The sequence below is a fragment of the Hippopotamus amphibius genome, chromosome 13, assembly GCF_030028045.1.
Source record: "Hippopotamus amphibius kiboko isolate mHipAmp2 chromosome 13, mHipAmp2.hap2, whole genome shotgun sequence".
Lineage (NCBI taxonomy): Eukaryota > Metazoa > Chordata > Mammalia > Artiodactyla > Hippopotamidae > Hippopotamus > Hippopotamus amphibius.
In genome coordinates, this window is record NC_080198.1 from 91,524,403 (window position 1) to 91,547,150 (window position 22,748).

The following is a 22,748-nucleotide window of genomic DNA, read 5'->3' on the forward strand; positions in this document are numbered from 1 at the left end:
GCTCTTGCCAATGAGATATTAGTCTATTGACTTCTAAGAAAAGTCTTGCTTTCTGTATAAAAGGGAATAGCTACAGATGGTTCCACTTTTGTCCCCTTTGCCACTTTTCTTCTCCTTTCTACCTGAGCATATATGTAATGTCTGGAGCTGCAGCAGCCCCTTGTGACCATGAGGCTAGTTATGAAGGTCTCAGAGATACTGAACCTGTTGTCATGGCGCCATCTACCTTCAGACTTCTTTGTTATGTGAGAAAATAAACCCTCTTTGTTTAAGCCACTACGAGGCAGATTTTCTGTTTCTCACTCCTGAGAACATCCCCATCTGATCCACAAACTATATGATGATTTTTCATGGCACAGAAAGTCCATGTGGGCTGTGATCAATGGCAGCCTCACTAGAGTGATCAAAAGTTAGCTTCAAGAAAAATACTCATTTGGATGAATATTTCAGTCAATAAACAAGTGTTAAATGCCTGCCATGATCCTGGCATTATGTTAGCCATGAAGATACGACACTGCTCTAGGAACTCAAGGTTCAATGAGATAAACAATACTCAAGAGCAAAAGACGAAGTCCCTCACTTCAGGTCACCGGGCCCTACATGGCGTGGCCCCAGGTCCCCTCTAATTCCATTGGGTACACTTCCCACCCTGGACTCTGTGCCATCCCTCTGTCTGCCATGCTGTTCCCCAGGTGTCCAGTCTTGGGTCCTCACGTCCTTTCACACTTTGCCCATGAGTCACCTTATCCCATAAGCCATCCCTGACCTCTGTGTGCAAATGAACCAATCTCTCCTCAACCCCCATCCTCCCTCCCTGTTTCCTCCATCACCCTGGCCAGCTCCTGTCACAGCACATGCTTCTTGGCTTGTTTGTTTTCCCTTTGTCTGTCTCGCCCACTGTGGTGTAAACCCCATAATGATGGGAATTTTTCTCTCTTTTATTCACTGCTCCCTCTTCAGTGGCTAGAACACTGCCTAGCTGACATCTGTGGCTGGCTGGCTGGAGGAATGGATAATTGTTACTTAGGAAAGAACAGTGCTATGGGATAGGTGAGCACATGGGACTAAGGGACCTGAGAAGAGGGATCCTAACCAGGAGATGGGATTAGGGAAAGGCATCCTGGAAGAGGCTGCATTTGAATTGTTTCTCAGTCATCAAGGGTTAGCTTCATGGGATGGAGGTGTAGGAAGAAGGGGAAGGAAGTGCATTACCGGGAGAAGGCACAGACCCTGTGCAAGTACAGAGAGATGGAACGTGCATGGTGCATTTTAGCATGTGTTAGCAGTGTTCTCAACTTCCCCATCTATAAAATGGGGGTAGGCATGTACTTATCTTAGTGGGTGGTTGTGAAGGTTGCATGGTAAGCACTTATGAATTATTAATGATTATTGCAATTATGAGTATCACTCATACGTGTTCTGAAGGTAAGACCAGAGAACGTTGCAGACACGTGCAGGAGTGGCCCAGGAAGGAGCTCAGGAACAATTTCACAATTATTGGTGTGATGGTTAATTTTATGTGTCAGCTTGGCTGGGTCATGATTCTGTATGTTTCCGTGAGAGTGCTTTTAGATAAAATTAATTTGTGATGAATTTAAAAAGGTGGACTTTGAGTAAGCAGGTAGCCCTCGATAATGTGGATAGGCCTCATCTAATCAGCTGAAGGCCTGAATAGAACAAAAGATTGACCTCCCCCAAGCATGAGGGAATTCTGCAGCAGACAACCTTTGGCCTTGCACAGCAACATCAGCAACTTCCTGGGTCTCCAGCCAGACAGCCTATCCTGCAGATTTTTAGACTTGCCAGCCTCGATCATCTGTGGGCCAATTACTTAAATAAATCCATCTATATCCCTATCTATATATCTACATCTATATCTATATCTATGTCTATGTCTATATATCTGTATCTATATCTATATACACCTCTTATTAGTTCTGTTTCCCTGGAGAACACGGACTAATACATGTGGCAATGAGCCAGCCAATATCAGAAGTCAGCACCTGATTTCAACTTCTCATGGGCCCCGGGAGCCACTAAGGCTACCAGTGTTGGGCTTTTGGAAGCACAGGAAGTTCAAACTGCTTGGTACTTGATTCTAAAGTATTTGTCCCCGGGACTTCCTAGGTGGCACAGTGGTTAAGAATCCACCTGCCAATGCAGGGGACACGGGTTCGATCCCTGCTCCAGGAAGATCCCACATGCCCCAGAGCAACTAAGCCCGTGCACCACAACTATTGAGCCTGTGCTCTAGAGCCCGTGAACCACAACTATTGAGCCCTCGTGCTGCAACTACTGAAGCCCATGCGCCTAGAGCCCGTGCTCTGCAATAAGAGAGGCCACCACAATGAGGAGTCCTCACACCACAACAAAGAGTAGCCCCCGCTCACAGTAACTAGAGAGAGCCCGTGTGCAGCAACAAAGACCCAACACAGCCAATAAAATAAATAAATGAATAATTTTTAAAAATAAATAAATATTTGTCCCCAGTCAGCATAAAAGAGACAGCAGCATGGGCAAGCATGTCTTGATTGGGGCACAGACCCTGGCGTGTCCAGCTATGCTTTAAGCCAAGCCGGCCTCTCCTTAGGATGCTAAGAAACAGTGTGCCTGCCCCACGGACCCTTCATCTGTGCGTTCTGACCAGGTGATACTCACTGGTGTTCACCTGAGACATTACACGACAGACATCATGGAGATCATGGCGAAAGATGAGATGACAAAGGTGGGTGAGGAGCAGGTGACAGATGGCCTTGAATGACATGTTTAAAAGGGTGGTATTGCAGGTTGGACTGTGTGTCCCCAAATCCGTATATTGAGGCTATGACCCCCAGTACCTCAGGATGTGATGTATTTGGAGATAGGACCCTTAAAGAGGTCATGGGTTAAAATGGGGTCATGAGGGCAGGCACTAAGCCAATCGGCCTGGTGTCCTCTGGCCTCCAGATCTGTGAGACAATCACTCCTGTGGTTTAAAGCCCCTAGCCTGTGGGATTTTGTCACATCAGCACCAGCAGACAATATAGTTGGCTTTTGTCCTGAGGGCACTGGGGAGTTACAGAGGGGTTTAAAAAGTGGATCCTAGGTATACAGTTGCAAATAAATGAATAAAGGAGAGAACATACAAACAACATGGAAAATGTGGGTTTTGAGGGGGAGGGGAGTTCTTTCTGGCAACAGGGTGCAGGGGAGTCTGGAGGTAATTCCAAGAGGTGATCACGTGTTTTATAAATAATTAATTGCCACTACTTACGCACACAGTTTCCCTCTGGAGTCATAAGGGACACTGCTTTGTCGGCAAACGTCAAAAAGCAGTCATGGGGGTGAGGGTCCAGAACCAACCCTGGCGCTTCAGACACCCTTAGTGCTGGAAGCGTATCTTCCAGGGTGAAGCAAGGTTGAGACCACTGTGCAGACATGAAAAAGGCCTGGAAGGCTCATCCAGAGTATGGAACGAGACGTCATTGTTGGAAAACGGGAAACGCAAATGAGCAATGACGTCTGTTAAACCAGTCAGTGATGGATCATTTGCTCTGGGCTGTGCTTGAATGCCATTCGCGAGTGAGCCTGCATTTCCTGGGATATTTAACTCTTAATAAAGCAATCCCTGGGAGCCAGCAAATTCCTCCAACCTATGCCTCAAGCCAAACACGGACTAATTAATGTGAAAGGAATAAACATCTCACTTAAAAAAATGGATTCCACCCTTTATAAAAGATGTCTGCATGAACAATAAAAGTTTCTAGTAAAAGTATCACGTTTAAGAATTCTAAAAATGATTCTTACATGAGAATAACAGTTCACTTTGGAAACACAGAGAAGTTAGGTAACTTGCCCAGAGTCACCTGGTTGACCAGAATTCCAACTCAGCTCTGTCAGACTCAGAGGCAAAGCTCTCTAACCATTCTGCTACAAACTGATTAGCTCTTGCATTGTCCTGAAAAGAGCAAACATATATTTCAAGTCCCTACTTGTGGCAGACACGATATTGGCTGGACGTCTTACACACATCTGCTGTCACCGCCCCATTACTAACTCTGTCCCTGCCACAGGACCTTTGCATCTGCTGCCCCTTTTGTCTATGATGGTCTTCCTCCCAGATCTCCACATGGTCTGATTCCTTCTTAGCAGTTAGGTCTTGGCTTAAATGTCTCCTCAGCAAGGCCTTCTCTGTCACACTCTCCTCCAAGGAAAGCAAGCCTCCCCTCCCAGGTCACTGCACTATGCATTTTCTGCAGAGCAATTATCATTATTGAAATCATGGTTGTGTATTGTTTGTGTATTTGTCTCCCTTAATAAACTGTCAGCTCTGTGGCATGAGGGGCCTCGTCCATCTTGTTTGCCACACCATCACAAGTATCCAGACTAATGCTGGGACAGAACAGTTGGGATAAACGTTTACTGTCTGACTCCAAATCCCGCTGTGCTTTCCACCATGCTACCCTTATCTTGGAGTCCCAGCAACTTAAAAGATGAAAAAGATTCCCAAAGACTACATTTGTAAAGGAAAAAAAACACCAAGTCAAATGTTTCTGAACATTCAAATTTATAAACTTATATAGAAAATCGAATCTTCACTTAATTCCAAAATGGATTTGTTGCAGTCTGGGCACTAAATTGGTTAGTCTGCTATTAATCAAATATTTTTTCACTCTAGGAATTCACATGCAGATGTGAAAGTCTGGAATGTGGAAAGAGGCAGCTAATAATATGCTTGCATGTGGAAATGATCATCATTGCATAATAAGATAGTGTGGACTCTGGAATTATCATCTGTGCAACTCTTGCTCAATTTTATCCAGAATCTTCCTTTGAGGGACATAAAGAGCTATTATGATATAACTCTGTGCCACTTTTTGCTGTTTAATGTGCAGACTGCCTCTGGCTATTCCATGAATTTTAATTAACTCTCTGTTTATTTTGCTTCAACCCTATGACTCTCTAAGCACAGGGCCCATTTGCTAATCCAAGAAAGACACTTTTGAAGCAAACTTCTCAGAACGTTCTCCCAAAGGTATCTTTCTCCTTCCCCTGAAAATAATTAAGCCCTGTTGACTCAGAGCAGAACACTCCAGCCTGGACTCTCTCTGTTGGCACAGAAGCAAAACGTCCATTGACTGCACCACCCAAGGGGTCAACAGGAACCTGTAGGGGTGAAGAGTGCGGCAGGAGAGGGAGGGTGGTAACACAGGGGCATGTGCGAAAAACCAGAGTTTGCAGAAGGGGAGATAGAGAAATTCTCCTTAGGACCTAATCCAGAGGCAGTCAGTATAAACCAGTCAACTAACTCTTATCAGTTAATTAGTTCATTGTCCAGTTTTTCACTCATTTACCTAATATGTATTCATTCATTTAATTTTATATAGCATATATGTCATGCATTATATGCATGCGTATATATAAGAATGTATTTATATGAATATAAATATACACACTGCTTAGTGGATACATATGATGGTGAGTCAAAAAGCATCTGCATTCTGGCCATAGAGTTTATTTTAATTAACTTCTAGAAAAGACAAACACATCATTTTTCAATGTAATCTCCTTGCTTTTCAATACACTTTGTCCATCTGTCAACAAGCTTTCATACTCCCTCATTAAAAAAATGTTTTAGGCTGAACTGCAAGCCACGAATGCATGCACCGCTGTCTTCACTTCTTCATCAGAAGTGAAACTTTGTCCTCATAGGGCCACTTTCAGGGGACCAAACAGGTGAAAGTCCGATGGAGCAAGGTCAGGACTACAGGGAGGATGCTTTAACACCGCAGAATGAAGTTTTTGCAGAGTGTCAACATGTGGGCAGAAGTGTGTGGACGTGCATTGTCATGCAAGATCACAACGTCCTTGGATAGCAGTCCTCTGTGTTTAATCCGAAACTTAGGCTTCAGCACAAACTTTTTGAAACCTAAGTCTGTCATGGATTATTTCATAGTCAGAGCCATGGCTGATCTGTAAATGATTTGCCACATAATCCACTGTCACTCGTCTATTCAACAGAATCATTTCACGTGTACGCTCAATGTTGTCATCAGCTGTGGATGTGGACGGGTGTCCCACTCCTTCTTGATGGCTAACACTTATGAGACCTTCCTTGAACTTCTCTATCCATTCGTACACACTTCTTCATGACAAAACACTTTCTCCATACTGTGCACAGTCTTCGATAAATAATGACACCAGGTACACCCGCAGACCACAAAAAAACACTGCATGCTGCTCTTCTTTCCTGCAAATCACAAGTGAGGCATCCATTTTTGCTCACACTGCAGTTACAAATGAACTGATGTCACACGTTCACACCTGCACAGCAGCGACTGGGGAGACAATAGCCTTGAACGCAAAGTGCTGATAAGGCAGTGCGGCCAACAGAAGTTTTAACATAACTGGAGTGTGGATAATTTTTGACTCACCCTTGTATACATGCTTATATGTGTGTATATATACATCATATATATGTGTGTAGATATACATATATACTGCTTTGTGAGCTTACATATATATGTATACATATATGAGTGTGTATATGTATCTACATAATGGTGGGTATATGTATATCTGCCTATATATAAACTGTTCTGTGGGTGCGTGTGTATATATATATATATATATATATATACACACATATACACACACACACATACACATATATGTCTACACACTACTTAATGGATGTGTGTATATATATATGTATATACGTATATTTGCTGCTTAGCAGGTTTAGATCCATATACATATGTATGTTTACATACACTATATGTATGTGTATATACATGTTTATATATATATGCACGTGTCTACATATACAGCTTACTAGGTGTGTATATATGCATATTCACATACCTGTACTCATATATACACTGCTTAACGTGAGTATACATGTATCTATATACTGATTAGTGAGTGTGTAAATGTATGTGCATTATGTATAAACATATGTGTAAATACACATATGTGTGTATATGTGTTATACTTTATACATATAGAGTTGCTTAGTAGGTACTGGAGATACAACTGCCAACAATGATGAAACATTGCTGCCTTCACAGCGCTTATGTTCTGATGCGTGAGACCAACAACTGAGGACAAATGAATAAGCATATAATGGAATTACAGGTAATGACAGGTGCACCGAACAGAAGACCAGAAAGGGTACACGGATATGAAATGCTTGGGGTAGGGTCAAGTGGGGTGGGTATTTAGAGACAGCCCCCATGAAGGGGATATTTGAGCAGAATTCTGTATGGTATGAGTGATCCGTGCAGAGTTCTGGGGGAAAGTGATCAAGGTGGAGGGCACAGCAAGTGGAGAGGTCTGAGTTAGAAATAAGTTCAGCATGTTCAAGAGATGAGAGGAAGGGCTGAGCAGAATGAGCAGGAAGATGGAGGGGGCAGAGGGGGGTGTCAGCAAAATAAGCAAAAGCCAGATTGCTGGGCCCAGCAGGTTAGCAGAAGAGGTTGGTGTTCATTCAGAAAACAGCAACCATGTGATACAATTTGTGCTTTATCACATCACCTGCTGCTATGTAGACTGGGGCTTTCCCTCTTCTTTCTCTCTCTCAGTCGTTCATTCTCTAGGTAGCATTTACTGAGCTTTTACTACCTGATGAGCACCGATCCAGGTGCTGATGGGACTGGGCAGGTGAATATGAACAACCCCAAACTTTCAGGAATCTCACAGTCTGATGGCAGAGGCAGCCGAGCAATCTGAAGACCACCCCTCAGCAAGATGGTCTGTGACAAGTGGCAAGAGGAAGCTAAGAGAGCCAGGTCTTCCCCTGACACATCCCTCCAGGTGGTTACCTAAACCTTTCCAGAACCCACAACATCACCCAGAATCAAGAAGACATGGAAGGCGTTTTAAAAATGCCAACCATATGCCAGGTCTGGTGTTAGAGGCTGCATGGTCTCTGCACCTTATTTTTACAGTAAGATCACTCTGGGCATTGTTTTTTTAAGTCTTTCTTTGCCTTCATTTTAGAAAGATATTTTTGTTCAATACAGAATTCTGGGTTGATAGTTCTCTTTTATCACTGGAAAGATACTGCTCCCTTGTCTTTGGATTTACATAGTTTCCATTTCCTAACACAATGTGTCCTTTTGTTCACTGGTTGATTTTAAGATTTTCTCTTAATGGTTTGAAGATATTTATTAATTGATTATGATGATCTTTGATGATGTTTTCCTTGTGTTTCTCTTGCTTGGAGTTGGTTGAACTTCTTGGATTTGAGTTTATCATTTTCATCATTTTTTTTTTAATTCAGCCACTATTTCTGCAAATATATTTTATATGCCCATCCCTTCTTCTGGGACTCCAATTACACATGTGTTAAACCATTGCATTTTGTTCCATGAGTCACTCAGGCTCTGTTAATTTTTTTCCTCCATGCTTTATTTTGCATAGTTTCTATTGCTATACCTCCAAGTTTACTACCCTTTTCTTCTGCACTGTCTAATCTGCTGTTAATCCCATTCAATGAATACTTCATTTCATATACTGTAGTTCTCATTTCTCTAAGTTCTATTTGAGTGGTTACCAGACAAAAGAGGAGTGGGGGGAAGGGAAAGAGAGAGGAAGGGAATTAAGAGGTACAAACTACTAGGTATAAAATAAATAAGGTACAAGGATATGATGTATGGCACAGGGAATATAACAAATACTTTATAGTCACTTTAAATGTCGTATAATCTATGACAATATCGAGTCATTATTTTGTACACCTGAAACTAACTTAACATTGTATATCAACCACACGATAAAAAATACACAAATAAATTTCCAGGGTCCAGTGCAACGTCCAGCATACCAAAAAAGTACTAGATATGCAAAGAAGCAGGAAAATATGACCCATAAGCAAAAGGAAAATTAATAAGGAGAAACAGATCCAGAAATGGCACCAGTGATGAAGTTAGTAAACAAGCATTAGTGATGAAATTATTTAAACAATTTTAAACAAAATTTAAAAGAGCTGTTATTAATATGCTTTGTATGTTCAAGGATTTTAAAGAAAATGTGAATACAATAAGGATAGAAATGGGCATTATTGTTTTCCAGAAGAGGAAATGGAGGTTTGCAGAAGCATTATGACTAGTCCAAGTTCACATAGCTAGAAACAGTGGGACCAGAATCTAAGCCTAGGCCTCCCCATCTCAAAAGCCCATGTTTTTTCTTCTATGTTATGTTACTTCCTAAACCAAATGTCCAGTGGTTTTGGACACTGATGGACACTCTCCCCCTGATCCCCATGGTCTCCTGCTGACACACATGTGACTAAAACCAGTTTCAACCTAACTTCCGTATTTGGGAGGGACATATGGAAACAAAACAGCCTATGTGTGACTGTGGGGTCCTCTCCAGGCTTCTGACTCATCATAGGTAAATGGCGATAATAATGCCCAGCACACTGGGCTTTGGGGAGAACAAGGATGGTAAGAGGGGTCCAGTTCCTAGGACAATGCCTGTGAGTTTCTGATTGGTTAGGACTCTCCAAGCTGCAAATACTAGAAGCCAAACATGATATCACATAATCAAAACAGGAATGCCAGCTCCTGCACCTGGTAAGGACAGTGGATGACGCTCATAGGACTGGAAGAGCACAAAGGCAGACACACTGATGGTACCTACCCATGTCCCCTCTCCTGCACCTCCACACACTTCAGGATGCTTACTGTGGACACCTGTGACTCTCTGTTGGGACCTTCTTCTGGCCTGGATGGGGCAAGCCAAAAAGTGCAGGAGAGGTAATGCTGCTTAAAGCAGCCCTCCATCAATGATGAACAGGGAACTGTGCATAAAAATATCAGCTTCTCTGACCTTTGGCTGCCTTCAAGGCACCCTCAGCATGGAGGTCCTGAATGGAGGTGAGTCCAGGTGCCTCAGTGGTGAGTGGCTTCATCACATGCTCATCCTTGACTGCCTTGCTTTCTAGGTCTCACTCCCTCTCTCTTTCAGGTGTTTCCTCGGATCACGTCCCCCCAAAAACCTGCTTGCACTCAATTCTTTCTCTCAATTTCAACTCCTGGAGGAACCCAAGCTCAGAGAGTGCCCAGCAGGGCCAGGACTGGGGTCCAGCAAGTGAGGGAGCAAAATGTAGGAAGCAATGCCGACCTGCATTTGGAGGACCCAGGGAGCGACGCCTCCTTAAATTTTCACTCCAGGTGCCTTGCTTGCGCACCCCAGTCCCAACCCTGCTCAACAGGGCTCCATCTCTCCACCTGCATCTTACATCTCTTTGTTTCTTCACTTTGGGCCTCATTCTCTCCTTCTGCAGGAAGACCTTCACTTTCACTTTCATCAACTGCTGAGAAAAATGGTCACCAACTCATGCGGACCTTTTTTCTTACAGTACATCATTCATGAGAAGATGAGAACAAGCCTTTCACCTCTGATTCTGTGGAAGGATTCTGAATGGCTGGGCTTGGGTCTCACAGCCGCTCCTTGGACCAAGCACCAGTCCAGCTGACCCAAGTGGCTGCACAGCCATGTCACATGCCCATCTCAGAAGGTGAGCGAGGGACCATAATAATTGACAGTCACCCATGCCCACATGGGGTGGGGGAGGTGTTTTCCAAAGGGAAGAGATGTTATTGTGATAAGAAAGGGGACTGAAAAACATGCTGAACAGTCAAAAACAACAGCCACTGCAGTCCACTATGATTCTCCATTCTCCTTCCTTTTTACAGATGAGCAAACTAAGCTTTAGGGTAGCTAATTCCCTTTCCCAGGTAGCCACAACTAGTACGTATCAGAGTCAACCTGCTTCCCAAATCTAAAGTGTTTCCACTGAGATATGTAGGAATTAATCTGCTGTGCCTCAACAGTCCTAGAATTCAGCCATAAAAGAGTTATAAAAATTTTCAGTAAATTCTTGCTAAAATCAATGGAGCGCCTGCAGCTGTTTACTTTGGTGCTACACTGGGGAAGCACAACTCCCTCCAGCATGAAAGTAAAATGAGATTTCTGTGAATTCACATGTGCTTTTTCCTGATAACCAAGGCTATTGTCATACTTTAACAATGAAATGTCTTTCTTGAAAACTCTTAATAAATGTCAGATATCAAACCTGCCAAAGGCAGAAAGCAAAGCCACAATATCCATTCAATATTAGGAGGGTGGTTTTCTTCATCCTAGTCCAGCCCACTTCCACCTTGAGTCTCACAATAGTCATATAGACTCATCTACATTTACCATGAAAGGCAGCGATTATTTGGTATTTTGACCACAACAAAGCTATGTTCGATTGCCTTGAAGTAAACTAACCTCATCCTGAATAGTGGGTATTTGTGTACATTCTACATGAATTTGGATGTCATCATGAAATTGTTACAATGTAAGAGTGACTTACAAATAGACCCTGTAGAAAGCGTGCATTTTTTTTTCAGAACATCCATTATGACTATAGCTTCAATATATTTACGCTCTGGACTACAGGTTCCGAGAGCCAAGCCAGTAGGCAAACAGCAGCACAGATGTAGGCAGAAAAGGAACTTTTCAAGGATGGTAGCAGAATATAATCAATTAATGACTCATGAGGGCACATGCTAACAGATTTGGTAGTACATCAGGAAGGGGTGCAAAGGGCTCAGGACCAAAATTATCACTGAGGGTAAGAGTGATATGCTTCTTTGTGGTGCCAGTTGTGTTGTGGTTTAAAAAGGTTGCTTCAATTTTCCTTCATCCATGAAATCCTCAACAATAGGATAAGAGACAACAGAAAGTAAAGATTTAACAGGATTCTAAAATGTTTTGTGATTGTTGTTGAAGTTCAGCCACTATCCATAGAGACTAGAGGCAAACCTCCTACATTCTCTGGGGCACAACTCCTCTTCTGAAAAATCTACAGAAGGGGAATCTCAAATGAGGCACATAAACTCCGCCCAAATCTCTGGCTGACCCCTAAGGATCACGTGTATGGAACAGACTATAAGCAGTACAGTGAAGAAGAAAAAAGAAGTGGACTGAGCTTTGTGTGCTTGCCCGAGTCAGAGTATGCAGTGGAAATCCAACCAAGTTAATTGTTTGTTAAAAATATATTTTCAAAGAAATACAATGCAATCCAAAATCTATACAACATAACATTCACAACATCCAGGATGCAACCCAAAACTACTCAGCATATAAAGAACCAGGAAAGTATAACCCATCCTCAATGGAGGTGAATCTTAAGATGACCCAGATGTTGAAATTAGCATAAAGGACATGAAAAGAGCTCTTATGACTCTGATTATGCTGCATGATATAAAGGGCAATATGGTAGAAATAAATAAAAATATAGGAAATCTAAGCAAAGAGAGAGAAAATATTTTCTTTTAATCCAGAATTTCCACCTAGGCACATCACAGTCAAACTGCTGAAAGTCAAAGATTGAAGGAGAATCTTGAGAGGAGAGAGACAAAAGTGACACATTACAAAAGATTCAGTTTAATGACGTCTCATCAGAAAGCATGGAGGTCAGTTGACAATGGTACAAACTCTTTAAAGCAGTGAAGAAAAAGCTGTCAATCGAATAATCTTTAAGAAAATTATTCTTTTAAGTAAAAATATTCTTTAAGAAAGAAGGTGAAATAAATACATTTCAGATAAAATAAAATTAAGATAATGCATTGACAGGAGACTTGCACCAGATAAAACACTAAAGGAAATTCTTCAGGATGAATGGAAAGATACCAGAGGGAAATTCAGACCTTCATAAAGGTATGAGTAAATACCAAGGACTATTTTCCTCCTAATTTTTTAAAAGCCAAAAAGCTACACATATTTTTAAATATATAAATACACACACACACACACACATATGTGTATATATATATATATATATATATATAAAACATACATATTATATATGCATATATTTCTATATATTTAAAGCCAAAAACCGTAATGTTGTATTGGAGACATATGATTTAAGAAGCTGTAATACACATGGCAACTATAATATAATGGTTGACAGGAGTGGTAAATAGACCTATATAGTTGTCAGGTTTTTAAAGTTTATGTGAAGTATAAAATATTAACTCTAAGCAAACTGTGAAATAAATTGAAAATATGTATTATAATCCCTAGAGCAACAATTTTGAAACATAACACAAGGAAATACAGCAATAATTCAGTAGATAAATGGAGAGTCTAAATATTCAATTACTCCAAAACAAAACAGGAAAAGACAAACAGAGGAACAAAAGAGAAAGAGAAGAAGAACAAATAAAAGACTAAAAGGTAGAGATTGCCAGATGGATTTAAAGAGAAGCAAGACCTAACTATGCTATCCTCAAGAGATTTATGTCAAATATAAAAACACAGATAGAATGAAAGAAAATGTATGGAAAAATATATGCCATGTAGGTTGGAATGACTATATTAATCTCAGAGAAAATAAGCTTCAAAAAAAGATTATTAGCAGAGATACAAAAAAAACCTTTCACAATAATAATAAGGTCAATTCCCCATGAGGCCATAACAACCAAAAATCTGTATGCGCCTAACAACAGACCTTCCAAGTATAAGAAGCAAAACTGACAGAATTAAAGGAGGAAGAAGCAACTCCACAATCAGAGTTGGAGATTTTATACAACTGTCTCAGAAACAGATAAAACTACTAGATTGTTAAATCAGTGAAGACAGAGATCAAGGAAGGAGGCAGTTCAAGATGGCAGCGTAGGAAGATCCTGAACTCACCTCCTTCCATGGACACAACAAATTTACAGCTACCTATGGAAAAATTCCCTATGAAAAGCACCTGAGAGCTAGCTGAACAGCTCCTCCACCACAAAGGATAAAAGAGCCACATCAAGACAGGAAGGAGAAGCAGAGATGGGATCTCTCTCAAAACCCCACCCCCAGAATGGTGACCTGACATTGGGAAGGGTTTCACAAATACAAAACTTCTCCCTGAGGAGCCAAAGGTTTATGCCCTCATCAAGCACCCCAACCCTTGGGACATGAACTGGTAAGAAGAGCCCCCAAAATGCCAGGCTTTGAAGATCAGCAGACCTTACACCCAGAAGAACCACAGGGCTGTAGGGAACAGAGAACCCACTCTTAAAGGGCTCACATGCAGACTCACTCGCCCTGGGACTGAGCACAAGAGCAACAGTATGAAAATGCCTAGACCATATGTGAAGGAGATTTATTTACTAATCTTAAAGCATCTTCTGAAGGGGCAGGGATCTGTTGGGACTCTTCCTGGAGACAGACATTGGCAGGTGCCATTTTTGTGCTCTCTCTCCACCTTGCTAGTCCCAGTGTGCATACCCCATCCTCGTGCCACTTCTGCAGCCCTGCCAAGGCCAGTGGGCACATGCAGCCCATATAATGTATGCCGCTTGAGCACCTGGCTCTGGTGTCCAGGGGGGATTGTGTTTTGGGGCCCCATGGGTCTGAAATAATCAGAGACTATTCTTGGCAGGCAACCACATTCCATTCACTGCACAGACAGCTACTGAGATGCACCCCCAATCTTCCTGTGAAAAAGACCTATTTACCTGTCTTGAAGCTTCAGCCTAAGGGACAGGCTTCTAGTTTTCCATATATCTAGAGGCTATCGAAGTGATCTAGGGAATATCATCTTTGTGCTCTCCCTTGACCTCCCTACAGGTCACTGGTACCTCCCAGAAATGAAATCAAACACTCACCTGGAGCACCAATTTTTGCAACTGTCACCAAAGGGACACCTTGTAGATCACCTGGTGTGGAGGCCAGCAAGGTTTACAATTGCAGTTCCACAGTACTGTATACATTTGCATACCTTAAAAGCTGCTGCCTAGCTTCTAATCAGCCTGAAACTAAGGGCTAACTGAGATACCACCCTCTGGAACACTCACAGGTCTTCAACAACTGGGAATTACCAAGAATAAATCAGGGTGTTAAGACAATCAGAAAGGTTCAAAAGATAACCAAGAGGTAGGGCAAGGTTAAACAATAAGTTTGATCTCCTTCACAAGGCCACTATTTCAAGACTGGGAAAGATAGCTGTTTCACCTAACACATAGAAACAAACACAGAGAGTTAAGCAAAATAAGGAGATAAAGGAATTTGTTCTAAACAAAAGGAAAAGATAAAACCACAGCTTTAAAAAAAACCACACACAAAACAACAACAACAACAACAACCTTAATGAAAGGTAGATAAGTAATTTAGCTGAAACAGAGTTCAAAATGTTGGTCATAAAGATGCTCACTGAACTCAGGAGAAGAGTGGATGAACACAGAGAGAACTTCAACAGAGACAGAAAATATAAATAAGTACCAAAGAGAAGTCACAAAGATCAAGAATACAATAAATGAACTGAAAAATACTCTAAAGGGGTTCAACAGCAGACTACAGGAAGCAAAGAAAGAATCGGTGATCTGGAAGAGAGGTCACTGGAACTTATTCAAATAGAGCAGCAAAAAGAAAAAAATTCAAAAAGTGAAGATAGTTTAAGGGACCTATGAGACAACACCAAGCAGAATGACACTTGCATTATATGGGTCCAGAGGGAGAAGAGAGAGAAAGAGACAGACAATTTATTTAAGGGAATAATGGCTGAAAACTTCCCTAATCTGGAAAAGGAAAGAGACATCCAGATTCAGGAAGCCCAGAGTTCCAAAGAAAATAAACCCAAATCGACCTACACAAAGACAGATTATAGGGACTTCCCTGGTGGCGCAGTGGATAAGACTCTGCACTCCCAACGCAGGGGGCCTCAGTTCAATCCCTGGTCAGGGAACTAGATCTCACATGCACGCTGCAACTAAGGAGCCGAAACTAAGACCCAGTGAAACCAAATAAATAAATAATAAAACAAAAAATATTAAAAAAAAAAAGACACATTATAGTTAAAATGTGGAAAGATGAAGATAAGTCATACAGGCAGCAAGAGAAAAACAACTTGTTACGAACAAGGGAACCCCCTCAATACTATCAGCAGATTTTTTGGCAGAAATGTGAAGGCCAGCACTTTCAAAGTAGTGAAATGAAAAAACTTCCAGCAAAGAATAATCTACCAAGCAAGGTTGTTATCTAGAATTGAAGGAGAGGGATTTACCTGGTGGCGCAGTGGTTAAGAATCCACCTGCCAATGCAGGGGACATGGGTTTGATACCTGGTCCGGGAAGATCCCACATGCCACAGAGCAACAAAGCCTGTGTGCCACAACTACGGAGCCTGCACTCTAGAGCCCATGAGCCACAACCACTGAAGCCCTCATGCCACAACTACTGAAGCCTGCATGCCTAGAGCCTGTGCTCCGCAACAAGAGAAGCCACTGCAATGAGAATGCCAAGCACCACAACAAAGAGTAGCCCCTGCTAGTAGCAACTAGAGGAAGCCTGCACACAGAAACAAAGACCCAACACAGCCAAAAATAAATAAATAAATTTTTTTAAAAAATAGAATTGAAGGAGACATAAAGAGCTTTCCAGACAAAGAAAAGCTAAAAGAGTTCATGACCACGAACTCAGACCTACAATAAATGTTAAAGGGACTTCTTTAAGCTAAAAAGAAAGGGCACTAATTAGTAACAAGAAAACATATGAAGTTAAAAATCTCATTGGTAAAGGTAAATATATAGTAAAAGTAGTGGACTGATCACTTACAAAGCTGTTATGAAGTTTAAAAAATAAAAATAATAAAAATAACTATAACTATAATAATTTAGTTAAATGATACACAAAATTTTAAAAATGTAAAATGTGAAATCAAAAACAAAATGTGAATGAACAGTTCAAAATGTAGAGTTCTAGAATGCATTTAAACTTAACTTACTATCAATTTTAAATAGATGACTATATATATATGTATATAGACTGTTATATGTGAGCCTCATGGTAACCACAAAGCAAAAACCTATAGTAGATATACAAAAGACAGTGATTAAGGACTCTAAGCATACCCTATAGAAAGTCATAAAACCAAAAGCGAAGAATGCAAGAGAAGAAGAAAGAAACACAGAGGAAATACAAAACGGCCAGAAAACAATCATCAAAATGGCAATAAGTACATAGTTATCTATACTTACTATAAATGTAAATGGACTAAATTCTCCAAACAGAATACATAGAATGGCTGAATGGATAAAAACTAAGACCAAGACCTATCTATATGCTGCCCACCACAGACTCATTTCAGATGTAAGGACACACACAGACTGAAAGTGAAAGGATGGAAAAAAATTGTTTCATGTGAGTAGAAACCAAAAGAAAGCTTGTGTAGATATACTTATATCAGACAAAATGGACTTTAAAACAAAGACTGTAATAAAAGGCAAAGATGAGCATTACATAATGATAATCTCCAGCAAGAAGATATAATATCTGTAAATATTTATGCACCCAACGTAAGAGCACTAAATATATAAAATAAATATTAACAGACCTAAAGGGAGAAATTTACAGCAATACAATAATAGTAGGGGACTTATGACACTTATAACAATGGAAAGATTATCCAGACAGAAAATCAACATGGAAACATGAGCCTTAAACCACACTTTAGACAAGATGGACCTAATACATATATATGAAACATTCCATCCAATGAACATTCCATACAATGGACATGTAACATCGTCTGGGATAGATCATACGTTAGGCTACAAAAGTAGTCTCAATAAATGTAGGAAGATCAAAATCATGTCAAGCATCTTTTCTGACCACAGTGGTATGAAACTAGAAATCATTTACAAGAAGAAAACTGGAAAAAAAACAAATACATGGAGAAAACATGCCACTGAACAACCAATGGGTCAAAGAAAAAAATCAAAGGAGAAATTTTAAAAAATACCTTGAGACAAATGAAAATGGAAATATAATATACCAAAATTCATGGAATGCAGCAAAAGCAGCTCAAAAAGGGAGTTTATAGTGATACAGGCCTACCTCAAGAAACAAGAAAAATTTCAAATAAACAACCTAACCATAAAGCTAAAGGAACTAGGAAAAGAATAAATGAAGCCCAAAGCTAGTAGAAGGAAGGAAGCAATAAAAAATCAGAATAGAAATTAATGAAATAGAAACTAAAAAGACAATAGAAAGGATCAATGAAACTAAGCTGCTTCTTTGAAAAGATAAACAAAATTGACAAGTCTTTAGTTAGACTCACTAGGGAAAAAAGAGGGCTCAGATACATAAAATTAAAAATGAAAGCAATAAAATTACAACTAATAACAAAGAAATACAAAGGACCATAAAACACTACTATGGACCATTATATGCCAACAAACTGGACAACCTAAGAAATTTATAAATTCCTAGAAACATGCAATCTTACAAGACTGAATAATGAAGACAGAGAAAATTTAAATAGACATAATTACCAGTAAGGAGATTAAATCAGTAATCAAAACCTCAACAAACAAAAGTCCAGGGTCAGAGAGCTTCATGGGTGAAGTCTACCAAACACCCAAAGATTGAATACCTATATTTCTCAAAGTCTTCCTGTGGAGGAGGGAACACTCCCAAACCCATTTTACAAGATCAACATTACCCTGATACCAAAACCAAATAAGGACACCACAAAAAAAGGAAATTACAGACTGATGTACTTGATGACCATAGGAGCAAAAATCCTCAACAAAATATCAGCAAATTGAATTCAACAGTACATTAAAGGGATCAGCCACCTTATTCAAAGTGAAAGTTATTTCATGGCTGCAAGCATAATTCAACATGCACAAATCAATCAACATGATACACCACATTAACAAAATGAAGGATAAAAATCACATGGTCATCTCGATAGATGCAGAAAAAGCTTTTGACAAAATTCAACACCCACTTATGATAAAAAACTCTCAACAAAGTAAGTATAGAAGAAACATACCTCAACATAACAAAAGGCCACGTATGACAAGCCCACAGCTAACATCATACTCGACAGTGTAAAGCTGAAAGTTTCTCTTTAGATCAGGAACAAGACAAGAATGCCCATTCTTGCCACTTTTACTCAACAGGGATAAATCTTGGGGACATTATGCCAAGTGAAATAAGCCAGTCACAGAAAGATAAATACTGCATGATCCCATGTACATGAGGTATCTAAAATATTCAGATTCATAGAACCAAAGACTAGAATGCTGGTTGCCAGGGACTGAGAGGATGGGGACACAGGGAATTACTAACTAATGGGCATAAAGCTTCAGTCAAGCAAGATGAGTAAGCTCTAGAGATCTGCTATGCAGTGTTCTATCTACAGCCAACAACAATACGTATATTGTACACTTAAAAATTTAAGCAGGTAGATGTCATGTTGTCTTCTTTCCACAATAATTTTTTAAATAAAGTACCTACATTGCAGGAAAGAGCTACTGCTGGCCATCACATAAGTTTTTGGGGTTTTTTCCACTTTCCTTATTTATATCCTCAAGGAAGAAATAGCATTACCATTGTAATTCACCTAAAGCAGGGCTGCCGTGGTAATTTAATTTTCAAAATGAAATTACAGTGTATCCAAAGGAAACTATTCAGACTTCCTTTCACATTTCAGATTTGGCAAATTCAAATCTTTCTGTCACACAGGAAATTCCCAGTGCCCAGCAGTCAACACAAAAACAAACACCCAAACATGCATATGAGCATAAGCCCAGTGCTCGGGGCTTTTATATTTTATTGATGAAATTTTTTAAATTCCATCATTCTTACCTTCCCAAAACTCCCTTTACCAATGGCCCGCAGGATCTGAAAATGGTCAAAGTTGACTGTAAAAGAAAAAAGAGAAAAACAGGAACGAGTCAGATTTGTCAAACCTTGTATTGGTTCTTAAACATCCTTACCTGCACACCTAGCCATTTATTTCAGAGGACTTCTGGTTTACCGCATCACATTTGCCATGACCGCACTCTACCCCTGAATGGATACTTCTCTGCATATTCCATCTCCCCTCCCAACACACATATTTGGCCGTTAACACCTCGCCATATACCTAGACAACCACAACCATAGATACCTACATGGTACACAGGAGGAGAGACATCTTTCGGGCCAGAGGGAAGGGATGACAGAGAAAACCTTGGATACTTCAATTATCAAATTCTTGTACCTGCTGCTCCCTTTGCCAGGATGACCCTTGCTTACATTTAGTCCCTGTCCCATTCACCAAGCACTCTTACATTACATACTCAGCTCACGTCTCAGTGTCCAACGAGTTAATCCCGCCTCCATTAGAGAACCTCTGGACCCCCGAGTGTCATGACCGCACCCCGGTCCTTTTCTGCTTGTGAGTCTGTCTAAGCCCTGGTATCATGAGCCAGGAGGGTGAGGATGATGATCCCACACCCTCCTCCTGGTATTGCCCTGTCTCTTGCCTCCCCTTCATATGTGTCTTGATGGGCTCCCCATTCTTGCTATCTCCATTGCCTTATTCCAGTATGACTTACACCCCATCCCCACAGCACAACTGGCCAACAACATATGGTCATGCCACTCAAGCCAGTGGACACCTTCCTGTCCCCCTTCTACTTGGCCACTCTCTCTTTTTCGAAACACCTGCCTGGCTTCAATAGAAGCTCACCCTCTCAATTTTCCATTTCAAGCATCAGCCCTTTTGCACACTCACCTTTGTCCTCCTGGCCCTTAAATACTGGACTCCATCTAGGCTCCATCTTACAACTTTCCTCTCCTCACTGGCTCCAAAGGCTTCAATCACCACCTAATGGCCAATGAATTTCCAGGGTGTGTGTACAGATTCATGCCTACCCCACAGAAACTCCTGGAGGCTTCAGAGCCACCTTGAACTCAATGGGTCCAAAATAGAACCTAGAAGAGGGTGTGGAGAAAAGGGAACCCTCCTCTACTGTTTATGGGAATGCAAACTGATGCAGCCACTATGGAGAAGAGTTTGGAGGTTCCCTAAAAGACTAAAACTACCATATTATCCAGCCATCCCACTGCTGGGCATATATCCAGAAAAGACGAAAACTAATACAAAAAGATGCATATGCCCCAATGTTCATTGCAGCACTAGTCACAATAGCCAAGACATGGAAGCAACCTAATGTCCATCGGCAGATGAATGGATAAAGAAGATGTGGTACATATATACAATGGCATATTACTCAGCCATAAAAAAATAATGGCAAATAATGCCATTTGCAGCAACATGGATGAACCTAGAGATTATCACACGAAGTGAAGTAAGTCAGACAAAGACAAATATCATATGATATCACTTATATGTGAAATCTAACAAAATGATACAAATGAACTTATTTACAAAACAGAAACAGACTCACAGACATAGAAAACAAACTCATGGTTACCAAAGGGGAAGAGGGGGTGGGGTATAAATTAGGAGTTTGATATTAAGAGATACACACTACTATACGTAAAATAATCAACAAGAACCTACTGTATAGCACAGAGAACTATATCCAATGTCTTCTGATAACCTATAATGGAAAAGAAAAAATATATATGTGTATGTAACATATATATTATACACACATATATACACACACATATATAGACTGGTGGTTGCCAAGGGGGAGGCAGGTGGAAGAGGGATGATTTGGGAGTTTGGGGTTAGCAGATGCAAACTAGTATATGTAGGATGGATAAACAACAAGGTCCTACTGCTTAGCACATGGAACTATATTCAATATCCTGTGGTAAAGCATAATGGAAAAGAATATGAAAAAGAATATATGTGTGTTTGTGTGTGTATATATGCGTGTGTGTGTGTGTGTGTGTGTATCTGATTCACTTTGCTGTACACCTGAAACTAACACAACATTGTAAATCAACCATACAGCAATTAAAAAAAAAAAGGAAACAGGGCCTAAGCTGAGTGATTCAACATTCATTCAACCTCACAAGCTCAAAGCCTGGAACTCATCCTTGACTCCTCTCTTTCCCAACCCTACATCTAATCCTTCAGTAGGTTAGGTCCATTTCTCCTCTTCACTGTCTCTTCTATCCGTCCACCCTGCGGCGACCCTCTGGTCTAACTGACATCACCTCTCTCCTGGACAACCACAGCGGTCTTCTAACATCCTCTCTCAGGAAGGGGGTCTTGCTCATCCTCTGCTTACACCCCTCCAATGCCCTCTCCATTGTTTCCAGGGAAGAGAGGAAATTCCTCCCCATGGCCTTAAGGCTACACAATTGGACCCCTGCAAATTCTCCTGTTTCACCTCCTACCATGCTCCCCACACCTACTGAGCTTCAGACTTGCAAGCTTTGTTTCTGTGCTTTGAGCAGCCGTTCCCCATGCCTTTAATGCTCTTTTCCTGGCCCTACACTAGTTAACTCTGCCTCCTCTTCATTCTTCTGCAACCAGAGAAGTCTGCTCTGACCCTTCAGCCTGAGCCTGTTCCCCCTACTATATACTCTCACAGCAGCCTGGGACTTTCCTCCAAAAGACATCATTTTGTATAATTTTACATGCATTTGATTAAGATCACTGATCCCCAACTAGACTCTAAGCTCCCTGCTGTCAAAGGCCATGTGTGTTTTTCTACTGTATCCCTACAGCTAGTACAGCATTAGTACACAGTTGTATTCAACAAATATTTATCAACTAAAGCAATGATTGAAAGCAGATCCTCATATTCACGGTGCCAAACACAATTCCTGGTCCATAATGAGTGTTCGGTAAATATTTCTGAATTAGATTGAATTACGGCCAGGTTCCGATAACTAGGAAAGACACGCTATTTACAAAAGATGAACTGATGAGTTCACTACATTATGGGGACAAGGATGCAGGGCGGTGAATGAATACAATTAGTTCCCTGTACAATCAATTCAATGCCATGGAGGATAATTCTGTTGAAC

The 22,748-nt window shown here is 40.8% G+C and overlaps 1 protein-coding gene across 2 annotated transcripts in view; it reads right to left on the reverse strand.

Moving 5' to 3' along the window:
• Positions 1-22,748, reverse strand: part of STK32B (serine/threonine kinase 32B) — a 359,771-nt gene that overhangs the window by 250,137 nt on the left and 86,886 nt on the right. For both annotated transcript variants that reach the window (XM_057705907.1, XM_057705906.1), the window contains exon 2: positions 19,617-19,672. In XM_057705907.1, the coding sequence (XP_057561890.1) occupies positions 19,617-19,672 (56 nt within the window). The remainder of the gene's footprint in view (positions 1-19,616; positions 19,673-22,748) is intronic.